At 42.6% G+C, this 16,622-nt stretch overlaps 1 protein-coding gene across 3 annotated transcripts in view; it reads left to right on the plus strand.

The window, feature by feature from the left end:
* The window catches only part of AFF1 (ALF transcription elongation factor 1), a 165,521-nt gene that overhangs the window by 76,058 nt on the left and 72,841 nt on the right, over positions 1 to 16,622 (plus strand). Inside the window, exon 1 of one of the 3 annotated variants that reach the window (XM_063458782.1) lies at positions 15,838 to 16,190. The exons of the other annotated variants lie outside the window; for them this stretch is intronic. Coding sequence (XP_063314852.1) covers positions 16,179 to 16,190 — 12 coding nt within the window. The 5' untranslated portion in view covers positions 15,838 to 16,178. Of the gene's footprint in view, positions 1 to 15,837; positions 16,191 to 16,622 lie in introns of those variants that run through there. 3 annotated transcript variants of the gene reach the window in all.

Genomic DNA, 16,622 nt, shown 5'->3' on the forward strand with positions numbered 1-16,622 from the left:
CAGGAGCTCCTGGCTTTGAGTTTCTGGCTGTAGTAGTGGCAGGGACTAGCGCTCGGCGTACACCTAGTTCTAAGACAGATTGACGACTTATATTTTGGGGAGTCATCAGGACGCCTCTAGTAATGGTGCTTGAAGTGTTTATTTAACAAAGTGGTGCATTATTCTTACTTTGTATTCATATTGAAGAAGGAGCTCTTGCTGTGTATTGTCTAGAGGTGCAGGCATAAAAAAACCAATAAAAATTATTACTCATTTTGCATTAAGCACCTACTGTTTACTTTCAGCACATCCCTCAACTATTACAGGAGCCTTTTGTAGGACTTCCGTGTTTCGTTTCTCTTCCCTATGAAATTGAAGGGAGTGTGGACGTGCTCTTACACTGGTGCATTCCCCAGTAAGGTTAGCAGCAGCTGAGAAAGCTTTCTTGAAATTGATATATTCAAAAGTTCTAGAGGGTGTCCCTCTACCCCTTGGTACATCTCCAGTGACCTTTTGAATGGAGGTAGTTAATGAGCATGACGTTTTTAGTAAGTTAGAATAACAATAGTTTCCTACTGATTCTGAAAGAAACAAACAAAAAAAAGTCTAATTGCGGTGTAAGTACAGATTAGTGCTTTTATAGGCAGGTGACATTTTTCACCATGTATAGTCCCAATGTTTGCTTATTATTTCTTTCAAACTGCAAACACTAGTTATGTGTTCTGATTTGGATGAGAATGTTGTATTACAAATGTTTATCTGTCCAGGGATTAAAAATAAATATATTTTTTAAATGCTTAGTGTTCACAACTCAAATCACATACATCTTCCGAATCCAGTATCTTCCTTACAGCATGTCAGCACTGTTTTTTGTCTGTTTTGCTAGATGTTCTTTCGTTTTCCTTGAAGTTAAACCTTTTCAAGCTGTTCCATTATAACAAGAGTTAAACTCTTGTGTTGACAGGGGCAAAGAACTTTTCTTTTCCTGAGTTACCTGCACATGTTGCCTCATTTTATCAATGATTAACATAGAATATTCTTTTCGCTTTTGCCTCTCTCAGGAGTTGCCAATAGGGAGCTCTGTAGCTGTTGAAATGTTTATCAACTGGTTTTGGACAGTAAAAAGCAAGGTTTTAGTCACAGGTGTTGTGGTTTAGCAACAACCGGACAGCTAGCTACGTGCCGGCTATTCCTACCCAATACCGTGTGCTAGACTGGAGGGAAAGGTAACTATTTATTTATTTTTCTTATATTTTATGAACAGGTTTGTAAAAGTCTTGTAGGTTGACTTGAAATGAGATCTGAAAAAGAGACTTTTGTTTAATGTAAAATATATAATTTCATTTTATTTTTTTCAGATCTCATTTCAAGTCTTTTAACTTACAAACCTTTTAGAAACCTGTTCATCTTTTAACCTGCACAGTTAATCCTGTAGATTGAGTTTCCAGGTATAGTGAGTTTGGGCTGCCAAAAAAGAACCATGAGCATATTCTGCTTGTCTTTCTAAAGTACACAAACAAGGCAAGCTTTGCTTTCATTTGCTCAGAGGCATGTGAAGGATTAAAAAGGGATTTGGTGCGGGGGAGTGAACATGTGAAATAAAGTACCTGTGGAGTAAAAGTTGAAGAGAAAAACAAAAAAAGAGGGAGAGAAAGTGAATATCTGGTAAAGGTTTAGCACTAGGAAGGAAGAAGAGTAAATAGTGTTGGTTGCAGTGATGACTCTGGTTTGTCCCACTATAGAGTGTAGCCTGGATGTAATTTGACAGCTGTATTGATAGGGAGTCCAATTGAATGTAGAGGATTGAGCAATGTTGTTCCATGTCTTTGTCAATGTTTCTATCTTGTTCATTTTGTGCACTTTGCAGTAAATACTATTGAGTACCTTGTTTTATAGACCATGATAAGTTTGCATCCTTTCATTTTCATCATTGGCATTGGCCTGCCATCTTCCATGTGTTTCTGATGATGCATGCTGCTGTTTCCTGTGTGGTTAGTTGCTAGGACTGGAAACCTGATGATAGTTGATTCTATTATTCATCAGCCCTTGACCTTTTACCTGTAGGGTTGGCAAAGCTGAACTGGGGGAGTTTATCTAAATCTGTTATTCACTTCCAACTATTTCATTAGGCATGCATTTGTCCCTTGTAGACATTAACAACATGTACCCTGGTAAAAACATTTGATAGCATTTATAATGTCTATTACAGAATTGCAAGTGAACGTACTAAAAGTGGAGCTGTTGCTGTGGAAACCAATTGGATTTTCCCTTTTTATCGTAATGTTTAGTCCACTTTTTTGAGAATTACCTTCTTTTCTCTGTTAGAAATTTTTTTTGTAAATATTCCCCATTTTGTTAGCAAATTGACGTTATGTTTGTTTCTGTTTTAAACCGTTGAATTAGTGTTGTGTTTTTTTTATTTTATTATTATTTTTTATATATTTTTTTCCGTCCCCCCCTCCCTGCTTGATACATGGCAGGGAGGGGGGCTCTCACTCCCTGGTGGTCCAGTGGATGGGCACTGTGTAGGAGGGGGGCTGGCAGGAAGCTGTTACTTACCTTTCCTGCAGCTCCTGTCGGCTCCCTTCTCCTCCGCGCCGGTCCTGTCAGCTCCCCTCTCAGCTCCCAGTGTAAGTCTCGTGAGAGCCGCGGGGTCATAGTGCGGCTCTCGCGAGACTTACACTGGGAGCTGACCGGAGCGGCGCAGAGAATGGAGCTGACAGGAGCTGCAGGAGAGGTAAGTAAACACTCTGCAGCCCCCACAGCCCCCAGTCTGTATTATGGCAATGTAAATCGCCATAATACAGACAGTGACTCAAGTATAAGCCGAGTTGGGGTTTTTCAGCACAAAAAATGTGCTGGAAAACTCGGCTTATACTCGAGTATATACAGTACATTATCCACTATAGAGAAGGCACTGTGAGGGCAAAAAATGCAAATGAGGAGGAGAAAAGAAAGGTTGTCTTATTGCTCCTCCTCCTTGTATGCTTTCCCTATGTTGATTGCCAGCTGCAAAGGACAGAGTTTATAGCTATGATTTATAGAGCTAGTATGGCAGTGCACTGAAGCATAAGGCAAAGTCTGAAAAACTAAATATATAAATATTTTTGTTCAATATTGGGATTGTTAAGCTTAGTGTTACAAAGTCTAGAAAGTGACTGTTCTGATTTAATGTCTTTGGGGAAGAGCAAGTACAGTGTTGTCAATAGAAATTTAGGTCGATCACCATGACAACCGGTGGAATGAGCATTATATGGGTTTCTATGGCGATTGTGCCACTTTTAGAAGTTGGTGCTAATTTTCTGATGGTGACAAAAATGGAAGATTTAGAAGAGACTTCATGTGTGTCTCAGGGGTCATTCATGATTTATTTTGCTTTGAATTGGTTCTTGTGGTTACTATCTGAAGTGTAAATTGTCAGGGAATTTGAATTAAATGTTTCAGCCTAAATAACTGAATTGGAAATATTCTCCAGGTCAGCTATGTTTTCTGTTGAACTGGTTTTTTTTTTTTGGTGTTTTTTTTTTCAAAAATATAAAAAAAATAACTCCTTGATTAATTTTAAAATAATGATAACTCGCACTTTTAGTTTCTAACATTGGATTATCCAATAATGTCGTTTTTCGGACAACAATATCCGGTTTTCAGGTGAACACTGAAATAAGGCTGTAGAAAAGTAGTGTCTGTCACTTTGTAAATCTTTATGGGCATTTAGGTCTAATGTGACTCATTTAATCTTTATTGCTAATCACTCAGTGTTAATGCTTGTCTGAGCATGATCTGCCTAGAGTTGGGGTGGAGTATAAACAGTAACATGAAGTTGTGAAATTCACAGAATAACTTTTCTGTCTATTGACTAGGAATGCTAAACAGAGTGTAGGTGTTGAGAGCTTCAAAAAGGAACATTGATTTGATCTTTGAGTTTGAGATCTATCATCATACACACACTTGTATATAACAAATTCTTCAAAACAATTATTTTTTTTCATTTTATTGATCATTAAAGGGACACTCCAGTGCCAGGAAAACAAATCGTTTTCCTGGCACTGCAGGTCCCCTCTCCCTCCCACTCGACCACCCCGATGTCCCTCGACGGTGGTTTAAGGTCCGCCCACACTCCTCCCCTGCCGACGTCAGCCGGCGGGGGAGACAGATTGCGCATATGCGGCCGCCGGCAGGATGAGACCTCATGTGCAGCAGTGCCGCGCATGCACATTAGACCTCCCCATAGGAAAGCATTAAAAATGCTTTCCTGTGGGGATTTTAGCGACGCTGAAGGTCCTCACATAGCGTGAGGACGTCCAGCGACGCTACAGCACAAAACCTCTGCTATAGACCAGGAAGTGCCCTCCAGTAGCTGTCTAGTAGCCACTAGTAGACAGCCACTAGTAGACAGCCACTAGAGGAGGAGTTAACCCTGCAATGTAAATGTTGCAGTTTCTGAAAACTGCAATATTTGTAGTTGCAGGGTTAGGGGTAGTGGGAGTTGGCACCCAGACAACTCCAATTTGCAGAAGTGGTCTGGGTGCATGGAGTGTCCCTTTAAACACATACAGAAAGACGTATGGAAGGTAATCACTTTAAATTAGTTTAGTAAGCTTGTGTGAGCAGGGTCCTCTTCAACCTATCCTTCCTGTAAGTTTTCTTGTAATTGTCCTAAAATCTCCCCTCTTATAATATTGTAAAGCGCTACGGAATCTGTTGGCGCTATAGGAATGCAATAATAATAATAGAAATAATCCCATTTTAGTTTGCAGAGTTTAGTTTGCTTCTGTTCCCAAGGCAGAGCCTTTGTCGTGATAGAAAATCTGAAGTAAATGTTTGCATGCTTGGCTTGTTTTTATTCAACGTATGAGACATTAGTTTGCAACCCATTCTTCAACTACAAAATTAACTTTGTAATCTATTCAATATATTGAAATCTAGTTTATAACACGAATTTAAAGGGAAACTATAACGAATGTATAATTTTTTTCGTATGGGGTTTTGGGTAATGCTGGATGTCCCCATACATAGTGTGAGGATGTTCAGCATCAGTTAGGTGACCAAAAGTCATCTAACGACCTAGAAGCCCCTCTAGTTGCTTTCTGGTAGACAGCCACTAGAGGTGGAGGTAATTCTAGCAGGTAAATATTACAGATTCTTAAAAGCTGCAACAAGTACCTTTGCAGGGTTAATTGACCTGGGAAACTGCACCCAGACCAGTCCAATGAGCTGAAGTTGTCTGGGTGCCTATAGTGTCCCTTTAAACTATTCATTTAGCAAGGTATTGCTGATACATTTAACCATGTATTGAGAGCAGTTACTTCGGCCTAAGCAGTATGATGCGCATGTCGACCTACTGAAATTTGGATTCCAGGGTTAACATCCACTGGTTTACATGGTTTTTGACCTCTGGAATGCTTCACCTGGGCACATCTTGATTGAAATGTAAATGTTCAGCATCAAATAGAAAGGCTGAAAGAGGTATCTGAGAGATACATTGTCATACTGAGTGGATCAAAAGTGCTTATTATCGATTTACTTTGTCTACACCTGCTTTTTGTAATGGTGCCCTATACCTACTAATGGATCATTTCACTTTGTGGATTATTTGGTGATCTGTGCCACTTCTGTTTTTGAACTTTGCTACGTGCAATCCGCAATGGCTGAACTTTTTTAGGCAGTGCTAGATAAACTTTCATTAATCCAATTGTCCATGAGGGACCAAATATCCATATCTGTTAGAAGTTTGTGCAACATTTTACCAGTGCACGTGTTATTTTTGTATGTTCTTTTTGGGTTTTTTCCAAAGACTGCTCAGTGTTGTCAAGCAAAACGCCGTCATCAGTTGTCTAATAATTTAAATGAGTGTTTTTGTTTTAAATGTCACTCAAAGCTTTGTTCTGCTTTTTTAACGGTCTTTAGTAGAGCCACCATGCAGAGTTTTTCCTTTTTTAACTCTGATATCTCCAAGCTTGGGTTTAATTATCCCCATAATATTTTTTAAAAATATCCATGTAGATTTCTGATTGGAGGGCTGTACGTATACATTAAGAGGAAATTTAAAACTGGCTTGCAAATAAAATAAGATACGTATAATAGAATTACAGCCCCTCTGTGCTAGCTATAACCTGAGGGGTCAGCGCATAGTATTACATTGCTGATAGCTGTATCTCTGCCTAGCTGGCTTCATTCCAGCAATGTGTATTCATGTCAGTGGCCTGCCGGCAATGGGAACTGTTTTTTGTAAAGTATGTGGGCCCTTGAAATGTTTCCCAATTATAACCTGAATCTCAAGATACTTTTTTTTTTTTTGTCACCCCCCAAACCTTAATTTATTGCCTTATTTTTTTTTCTTAGGTTTTAGCTGATGTTTACGTTAACCTTGTCAAAGGGCTCATTACACTAGTATAATTTGAGGGCAGTGTCTTATCTTCTCCTTTGATTTCACTGATATTTAGAACATATTTCTGAAGAATTAAAAAAAAAAAATGACCGTGAGAAAAAGTGGTTTGGTAGGTGATCGTGAAATGTGCGTGTAACATTTACATTCCATATAGAATGGTCTATAAAACAAACTATTCGTATTAGTAGGTGCACCAAACCATACCTGGATAAATATCTAGATGGCTACCTTAACATCTTAACGTCGTCTTTCACCTCCACCCCCATGTGAAGCCATGCACAGCAAATACAAATATCTGTGAAGCTGATGTGTTGGTGAAACGCGTCATAACACATGCCAGTTAAAAGCCCCCCCCCCCCCCCCCAAATAGTACCTGGTTTTCTGGTTCATCTGAAGCCGGCTTTTGACCAGAGGACAGGGCTGTATTTCCCACAAGGTATTTGCCTAGGCGGCACTTTCAGGGGGGCAGCAAAAAACGCCGCCCCAAGCACCTAGGCAAATGCCTTGTTTGCCTTGTGTCCAGGGGTCAAGAGCTGACTGGCTTGGCCACCTTTGGCCCCCTCCCCTGAGGTGTTAAACTACTAATATTCTATCCGGGTAGTGTGGGAGAGCTGTCTTCTCCTCTTGCTCCCACATGCACCCTTCTGTGATGCCGGGAGCCGGAATATGTCGTCACTCCGGACTCTGCATCACTAAGCAGTGCATGAGGGAGCTGACCAAGAAGAGCTCCGTACCCTCGCCGCCTCCATTGAGCGCCAGCAGAGCTAGCTAGGAACCCCTCAAGCCGTCCAGCAGCTGTCAGGGGCAGCATAGGGAGGCTGGGTGTCTTTGAATATTTAACAAAATAAAATATCTAATATATGGGAGAGATATATATATATCTAAGTAAAGTGCTACACTGGTTATTTGCACAATATTGGTAGCACTTTATTTTTAGTATTTTGCAGTGTTGCCCCTTGTAAGTAAATTAAATTACACATTACTGTTTTTAATATATGTTTAAGTATCTGTCACTTTATGTAATGCACTTTTGTTTGTAACACATTAGCATATGTGCACTTTACTATGGTTATGATACAACTGATATACATTAAAGGACCACTCTAGTGCCAGGAAAGCATACTCGTTTTCCTGGCACTAGAGTGCCCTGAGGGTGCCCCCACCCTCAGGGACCCCTTCCCGCCCGGATCTGGAAAGGGGAAAGGGGTTAAATCTTACCTTTTTCCAGCGCTGGGCGGAGAGCTCTCCTCCTCCGATCCGCCTCTTCTCCTCCCCGTTGGCTGAATGCGCACGCGCGGCAAGAGCTGCGCGCGCATTCAGCCGGTCACATAGGAAAGCATTCAGAATGCTTTCCTATGGACGCTTGCGTGCTCTCACTGATTTTCACAGTGAGAATCACGCAAGCGCCTCTAGTGGCTGTCAGTGAGACAGCCACTAGAGGAAAAAGGGGAAGGCTTAACTAATTGATAAACATAGCAGTTTCTCTGAAACTGCTATGTTTATAAAACAATTAGTTAACCCTAGCTGGACCTGGCACCCAGACCACTTCATTAAGCTGAAGTGGTCTGGGTGCCTAGAGTGGTCCTTTAATAGTTTGTCACAGCACACTTTATTTTTTTGTTTTGTATCACTATAGAATAGAACACTAGTTCCTTCATTATAAAATTGATGGGGTAATTTAACAGGATCTGTTCCATACTGCATTGCATATAAACAATCTGGGACAAAGCTATGAAATCCTCCTGCTCATTGATTCACGTTTAGAACTTTGTACCAGCGCTGTGTTGTGTACATAAACCACATAGTGTCAGAGCCTATACATTGCCTTATGAAATGCTTGATCTACAATTGTAGATTATGCTAGCTTTAGTGTACCTATAATCTTAATTTTATTAATGACAGGAGGCGAGTATTTGCTTAAGTCTCTCTTTACTAGAACTCCACAGCAGCACAGAAAACAACCAATCAGAAAAAAGTTAGGTACTATAAAACTCCCCTCCCCATGCATCATTTCCTCTTTCAAGCTGCGACAAAACAGAATAAAAGGCAGAGAACATCATGGGGAAGAAACGAAGTCCTAGATACGATGAATATAACGATGTCCACCATCCAAGTGTAACCGTCAAACTAGATAGTGTAGATGGACTGTAAACTGAAACGAGAGAAAAACAGAATCGAACAGGTTGATTATCCAATGAAATGTACTCTGAATAAACATGTAGGTACCCAATGTAGCAACCAAATTAACCTAATATGTAAATATCCCAACCCTACTTATGGGAAAAAAACACAGACATAAGGAACAAGCGACAGGTAGCAGAGACAACAAACAGAGTTGCATACTTACCTGATAATCTAAACTATAACCTTAAACAAGGGAGGGACAAGAATGGGTGGGAAATACTCGCCTCCTGTCATTAATAAAATTAAGATTATAGGTACACTAAAGCTAGCATAATCTACAAATTTATAACATGACAGGAGGCTTTGTATTTGCTGTTTCAACGCTCAGTTCACCAATCCAACGCTGTTTGTGTCGCTGGTAATTATTCCAGGAAATATCAGAGTAATCCTAATTGGACATACCAAGTACGATAAAAGACAGCAGACGGATCAAAGAAGATGCCAGTCGACGAAGCATCTCAAATACGGAACAAAGCACCATCCGCTGTTAAATCCATTGTACGTGATGTTGCAACCTGTTTCCTAGCAGACGATCCATGAGCTGGCAAGCTGACCCATCATCCAGTCGCCTGTAGTTGTAAAATACCGAAGGTCAATATCGGACTTAGGGTCGCAAGAAGAAATTGCCACCATGTCTCAACTCATGATCCGTAAGGCGGCTCCTCCGATCGTGCCAGGGTCAATCGGCGATGTGGCCCTGCAGGTAGATCTCCAAACTCAAAGAATGCGCCCAAGTCCACCACCAGGATCGCAATAGAAACCGAGGGGGATCTTACGTTCCTTCCTGTCCCACCCGGCGAGAAGTTGAAGAATATGTTAGCGCAAATCCAACAAAACGGCTCTCGTGAAGGATAGATAGAGCATAGACGGAGGGACCTCTATCTCCGAACCATGTTCATCAGGTACACGCTCAAAGGAGACGGGGCAGTCCTGCCATCCTATCCCAAGATCATAATGATCGGGGAAGTCAAGACAACCAGGGTTTCCGGTGTTACCAAGTGATCCCTACGTACGGCTTTACCTTCAGATCGGGTAATAGGCCTTCCCTAATCCTGCAGTGCCCGTTTGCTCCATGAAGGTCTCTGGATCTCTTGCCATCTTGACATGGGGAAAAAACTGTCTGCGCAGTTTGCTCGTAATGGTCTGGATATCCAAAACAGAAAGCAATCTCTGTATTATATGGTGCCCAAAAAAACCTGCAGTCATAATACCGGAGGACCATCCGGTAGCCGTACCCTCTCCAGGAGTGCGTGGAAATAAGCGGGAGACTCCCCCCCTGATACCTCCGAGTATTTCTCGCGTGTTTAACAGCGGTCCGGATCCAGTAGATCCATTACAGGAGATAGAATAGAGGGATCTAGTCTAAACATGTAATTCTTGCATTAGGCAGGCAGTCCATTAGAACGAAGTCAGTAGCGTGGATGTCAGCTCTAATTGAATGCAGAAGGTACGCCCCTCCACGTAGTCATCAAAGTCTCGCACAGGTACTAGCCTGTGTGATGAACAAATGGCCGGTACTGTAGAGCGTCGAGTGCATGAGAGAACCGCGCTCTCTACTACTGTGATCGCATACCGTGAGAGCGTCCGGCTGTCAGCCTGAGTGGGCCGCACCCGTTAGTATCCAACAGCAGAGTCTACCTCCGTGACCGGTTCTCTCTGTGAGAAAAGGCCCTCCCAACCTGTCCTCTGTATCCAGCCCAGTATCTGGTTGAGGACGAGTGAGGGCTGAGCCCCCTAACGACAAATCAGTATCCGGTTCTGTATGAGAGGGTTCGTTCTCCGTTCCTGAAAAACGATATACTCGGATCGAGGTGATGGAGGGCCGCACCCTCCTGTGGTGCCAACTAGAGTCCCTAGAAATTAGTGGGGGGGACCAAAATGTAGGGCGCACCAATATAATGTCAGCGTAAGGCTGAGGGCAATCTTCTGGAACAACGATGGAAAACTATCAACCGACTATCCGGATCCCGTGCGCGCGCGCGGGGTCCAGGTAGACCGTTGGTAGTCTGAGGAAAGCTGGAGACGTTCTCCGCAATCCACGAGTGCCCGGGAGGGCGGAGGAGGTCAAGTCTGGCCTCACGACAACCCGAGCGAAAAGGAAAAGGAAGTCATGAAAAAACTAAAAAAGCAACAATTAATGTAGAAAAGAGAAAAATACCAATTCTACCTCGGATAGAAGGCAAACAGCAGGCCGGAAGGTAAGAAAAAGTAAGTCCCACTGGGCAGGGCCAGGAGCCAAACTAACGCAGGAAAAACTACCGGACCTATAAGGATTCCGGGAGGCAGCTACGGAGTAGCTGGTAAGGACAAGGAAAAACACAGCTTTCTCCCGTAGGTGTACCGGTCCTTGCCTGTGCGAAGTTCTCCTCGGAGATGCGCCATCACCGGTTGGAGGAAAAACGTGGATGTGTCCGGGGTCTTCATAAGAAACTTAAACCTCCAGGCCTGAGGTTTAGGGCCTTCACCCTTCCCACCATATTCAGATGGCCGTATACTTGTGTCCTCTTGAACACTATGGCAACGGTGTTTGTCTGGACACCTGCCTATCTCCATGTCACTGGTGGGCTTAGGGTTATCTTCCGTGATATTACCCCAGGCCGGCGGCCAAAAGGGGATCGGTACCAATAGTGTAGGCCCGTCAGTAGGGCACAGGCCCAGCAGACCAAACGAATGGACACAGAAAGGTAGCCAAGCAAAAGTCACCTACATAGCAGGCCATTGAAGTAGGCATCGACATAGCAGGCTATTCGATGGGGCACAGGCATAGCAGGCCATTTAATGGACACTGACATAACAGGCCCTTCTTATGGGCATAGACATAGCAGGCCATTCTTATGGCACAGACATAGCAGGCCATTCTTATGGGCACAGACATAGCAGGCCATTCTTATGGGCACAGACATAGCAGGCCATTCTTATGGGCACAGACATAGCAGGCCATTCTTATGGGCACAGACATAGCAGGCCATTCTTATGGGCACAGACATAGCAGGCCATTCTTATGGGCACAGACATAGCAGGCCATTCTTATGGGCACAGACATAGCAGGCCATTCTTATGGGCACAGACATAGCAGGCCATTCTTATGGACACAGACATAGCAGGCCATTCTCATGGACACAGACATAGCAGGCCATTCTCATGGACACAGACATAGCAGGCCATTCTCATGGGCACAGACATAGCAGGTCAATCTTATGGGCACAGACAAAGCAGGCCAATCTTATGGGCACAGACAAAGCCGGCCAATCTTATGGGCACAGACAAAGCCGGCCAATCTTATGGGCACAGACATAGCAGGCCAATCTTATGGGCACAGACATAGCAGGCCAATCTTATGGGCACAGACATAGCAGGCCAATCTTATGGGCACAGACATAGCAGGCCAATCTTATGGGCACAGACATAGCAGGCCAATCTTATGGGCACAGACATAGCAGGCCAATCAATGGGTTGTGTGATACCATAATATTATTAATAACATGTATTTATATAGCGCCTTCCAATTCCGTAGCGCTTTACAGTGGGTATCGAATGAGTAACGAGGACCTCTGAGTTCGGGTAGAGGTCCCTAAAATTGTAGAACCACAGGGCATCTTGTGATATAGGATCCTTAGACAATCGACCCCTTTTTGACAGCGTAATGCTGCGTGAGTAACTTGACCCGGGACTGGCAGTCCCTAAATGCCCAGCAGGCAAATAGTGGTATTCCATCTGTATTGGGTACAAGGGGGAGTTGTTCCAGTGACTATCACGTCCATGAATGTAAGATACTCTGAGCAAGCGAAGGCAAACCTGATAGCAATCCGCCGGCCAGCAGGGCGACAGACCCGAGAACCGACCACCATGGAACGGAGGAGGGGCCGCGGTAGGTGCACTCTCCTTCACCCGGTCGGCTTCCCGCGGCTCTGAGAAGGAGCTGAGTGCGGCGGCGGCCACGTGGGAGAGCGGAGCGGTCGCCGGGTACTCGCGTCCGACCGCGAGTACCTCGGCTGCCGGAAGGTAGAAAGGGGTTCGGGGAAAATCAGGAGACAGCCAGAGGCTTAGGCTAGTCTCCTGAAACACCGACACAGTGCAAGCAGCCCGCGGGTAGTAAAGGCGGGAAAAAGATAGTGGGGTAGCGAGGGGAGAGGGTGGAAGGACAATGGAAGGAATCCCCAAGAAAACCCCTCAAACCCCCTAAAGAAAAGGGAAAGGACTCCCCAAAGAGACAGGGGGAGCAACAATTCAAAGGAGGGATTGTAAACATCATCGAAATATCTAAGTACAATACACATAAACTACATTAGCATGAAGAAGGAAGTATATATCACAAATATATGACTAAACACAAAAAATATATAACCTGAATATATAGAAGAAGAAAACACATGAAGCCAAATATTAACTAAGAACAACTAAGTAAGTATATAAAGATACAAAAAATAAATCCCAATAAATCAAGATAAAACCCAAAGCCACCAACATAAGCAGGAGGCAGTGGTACTCTGACCTGTACTGATGCGGAAAAGCAAAGAAAGAGGAAATGATGCATGGGGAGGGGAGTTTTATAGTACCTAACTTTTTTCTGATTGGTTGTTTTCTGTGCTGCTGTGGAGTTCTAGTAAAGAGAGACTTAAGCAAATACAAAGCCTCCTGTCATGTTATAAAATTCTAGATAGACGAGCTGAAGTTATACAGCTTGGGTGTTGCAAGAGCATAACATGCTTGTTTAGTTTTCCCTGTTACAAATGAAATGTGGGTAAACCAGCACCTTTGGCAAACAAACGCTACGCCCAAAAAGCTGACGTGCTGCTCATTTCCATGCATGAAATCGTATCCCAATGCTTTCTTTTGCAGTAGTAAGTGTAAAATCTTAATGGAGGTAGAGAGAAAGACATGGAGATGATGGCAGCCCCAACTGTATATCACTGCGTGATGGCTTAAATGGCAATTTGGTGAGAAAACGTTAGACCCTTCAGTTTACAATCTCTCCAGAAACCTGATATGGCCTCATTTTCCAAACATATGTGACAATTTATTTGTAATTTATTTTTTTACTCCCAGCACTGGGACAAATGAATAGATTTTGAATGATCGTAGTGGTGTTTTGTATGTGCAGTTTCCCTTTGTTACACTGCACATACAGAGATTAACCCCTTGACTGGCCTTACCTAATCACCAATCGTTGTTGGTTCTGCCAGATTAACCAAGGCTCCAGTAACAAACAGATCAGTTTTATGTGAGCCATCTACCATTTTCACCGCATTTTGTTATGGGACTGTCTTTCTACCCCCATAGCTAAATGCTGGTAAAGGTCTTTTCCGAATGGCTCTCTCTACCTCTTGTATTTGTCTGTGTATATTGTATGTTTCTCCACTAATTGTACAGCGCCGCAGAATCTGTTGGCGCTTTATAAATAGCAGTAATAAATAAATAATAAATGGATCCGCTATTGTTCCTTGTAGCACATGGCATCTTTTTAGTGACAGATTACACATGGAAGCAATGACTTGAATCAAATTAAAACAAATGCCTTTAAAAACACATCATCATGCTTCTCTATTAACGTGTATGAAAATGTACCTGTCAGAAAGTGACCTGATATGGTTAAAGAGGATCAACGATCATGTATTGGTTGCAAAACGCAAAGTGAGATTTTTGTAAAAAAAAATTGGTAGCAGATATTTGCAAGAGCTTTTCAATACAGCCAGTTTACGAGTAAACATTCCAACTCTATTTTAACTCAAACTTTGTGGTACTAATCTAGAGTGCACCCTGCATGTTTTCAGAAATGGCTTCAAGTGCCTTGTGAATATGCACAATCCACTCCCTAGACGTGCATACAGTTCTGGGTAATAATAAAACTTCTGTACATTTGATAATTTTGGAAACCTAATGTACACAGTATGTCTTACCTGAAGTGGTTACCGTCATTAAAGGGACACTCCAAACACATTAACCACTGCAGCTTGCAAATATTTTTGGGATGTAGTCCCTCTTGTTTATGTCAAAAAGGTTTAGGTTTTTTTTTTTCCCCCCAATGGTTTCACAAAACTGGCCTTTTTTGTACCCAAAGACCTATAGATAATGAGGACTTTCCATTTTCACTGTCATCGTAGGCTCTGATCAGTGGGGGTGGTGTGACTCAAATGTGTGCAGATTATAGCCTCAAATGTGTGCAGATTATAAGAAAGTTAAATTCCTAATTTCGGTGGCTGCAGGGGTGGGGGAGTGTAGGGGGTTTAGGTGCCAGAAGAACCGTGATATTTAACAAGCAGCTAAATTAGTTTAACAAAATCCTATATATTGGATCCAAAGACTCTGTAATCTGTAGTGGTCGTGGTGTATATTAACCGCAATATGGGATGTCCAGTTCTAAAATAATAGAATAGTTTGTTTCCAGGAAGGTAGCACATACTTCAGTTACTGTCTCAGGCTGGCCAGGTGCCAAGTCTTGCATAGGCTCTATGACTGTAAATAATTATGACAGACTTCCTGCTAAAGCAAAAATAAGCCACTGCAGCCAAGATTTTACGGTAGCCACCAAAAGAGTCCCCTGTGAGACCCGCTGATTTGTGGACAGGGGGGTGGCTGAGTTTCCTTTACAATGTTGTTCAGATGCTGGTTGTCACAAGAATTGAAATATTGGTGTCTGCTACTAACTTAAATTAGATTCTATTCTGGTTCTTGTTTTTAAAACCCAGAATATATAGTCTTCTTGATCGCGCTATCTGATACGACACAGTATGGTGCTGTCCAGCTGTTTTTTTTTTTTTTTCCTGGGCCAGCTAACAGGGTTATTAACTAAACTGCAAATTGCTAGGAATTCAAAGTGAATTTTAGGTTTTAGGACAAAATACCTGTCTTGGATAAATTTTCCAAATAAGCTATTTTGTCCTAAAATGTGATCTGAATTCCCAACAGCTTACAGTTTGAAATGTTTGTTCTGTTTATCAGTGTATGTATGTAAACTAGCTTCTAAAGTTGAGACATGCTGTTCTAGATTCCAGAGAACATATTATTGTCTGCACCATCAGTCATACATGTGTCATGGCACCGAATATTTTCTAGCAGGGGCATTTCAATGTGCAATGTTAGATAGCTACTGGTGTTTGCTTGTGGAAAAAAAAAGGAACCATATGCACCTTAACTACGCAGTTAATAAGGAGGTCCCACGGGTGCTAAGGCTTTCATCACCACCTATCCCTCCCCTACAGTAAAGTAACTCCTTTTAATAAAAAACTGAAAAAGCCTGTTCCCAAACTGACCTTGGGGGCATTACAGAATGTAGGTGTGTTTTGTGTGTGTTAGCCACACACCGTGTCTTCTTCACTCTAGTCATCAAGCTGCCACAGGGACAGATGTTGCCAATTTCAAATATACAGAGGGGAAGGCAAATATTGCTAAGCAACCATTTACTTGAGAGAGCGTTTTTAGGAGCGCAGCCAAGGGAGTTATGCCTGGGAGCGCAGCGAGCCTTCTCATGGCCCTGCCTGTGCTAGGGAAGAGATTAAAAGTTCTTTCCTGTCAAAGCTACCGTGGAGCCGACAGCAGAGAGACTAACCTGTTGACACTGATTAGGAGTGAAAAGTGGGCTTGTGTGGAGACAGCAAAAGCTTTTGGCCATGTAGGAGGAAATTAAGACATGTTTACAGAGGTAAGGTCCCCTTTCTGGCTGATCAGCTGTTAGCATCTGTTTGAATATGCACCCAGAAGGTGTTTACATATGCTGGAAACAGTGATTTTCTGCGTTTTCTTCTTTCGCCCTTGCTTTGTGTTACCAAAGGGAGAGAACTACTTTAGTCCTTCTGCTTTGAGTGAAACATATGTTGGTTTTTTTTCTTGGTTTTTTTTTTATCCTTTCAGAAGGTTTAAAACATGTTTGTTAATGAGTTGCCTGGCTTGCGTGAGGTCCTGCCCCTCCTCCATACACAAAGGTTACTGGTAAAGAACTGATTGGATGTTTTTATTTGGGTGGGTGAGTTTTTTTAATAACACTTCTTGAACTTAATGGTTTCTATTTAGAAACGGTGTGTGCATTTTTTGCGTACAGACAAAGTTGGTTGTATCTAAAAAAAATAAAAATAAA

This window comes from Pelobates fuscus, chromosome 6 (assembly GCF_036172605.1).
Source record: "Pelobates fuscus isolate aPelFus1 chromosome 6, aPelFus1.pri, whole genome shotgun sequence".
NCBI lineage: Eukaryota > Metazoa > Chordata > Amphibia > Anura > Pelobatidae > Pelobates > Pelobates fuscus.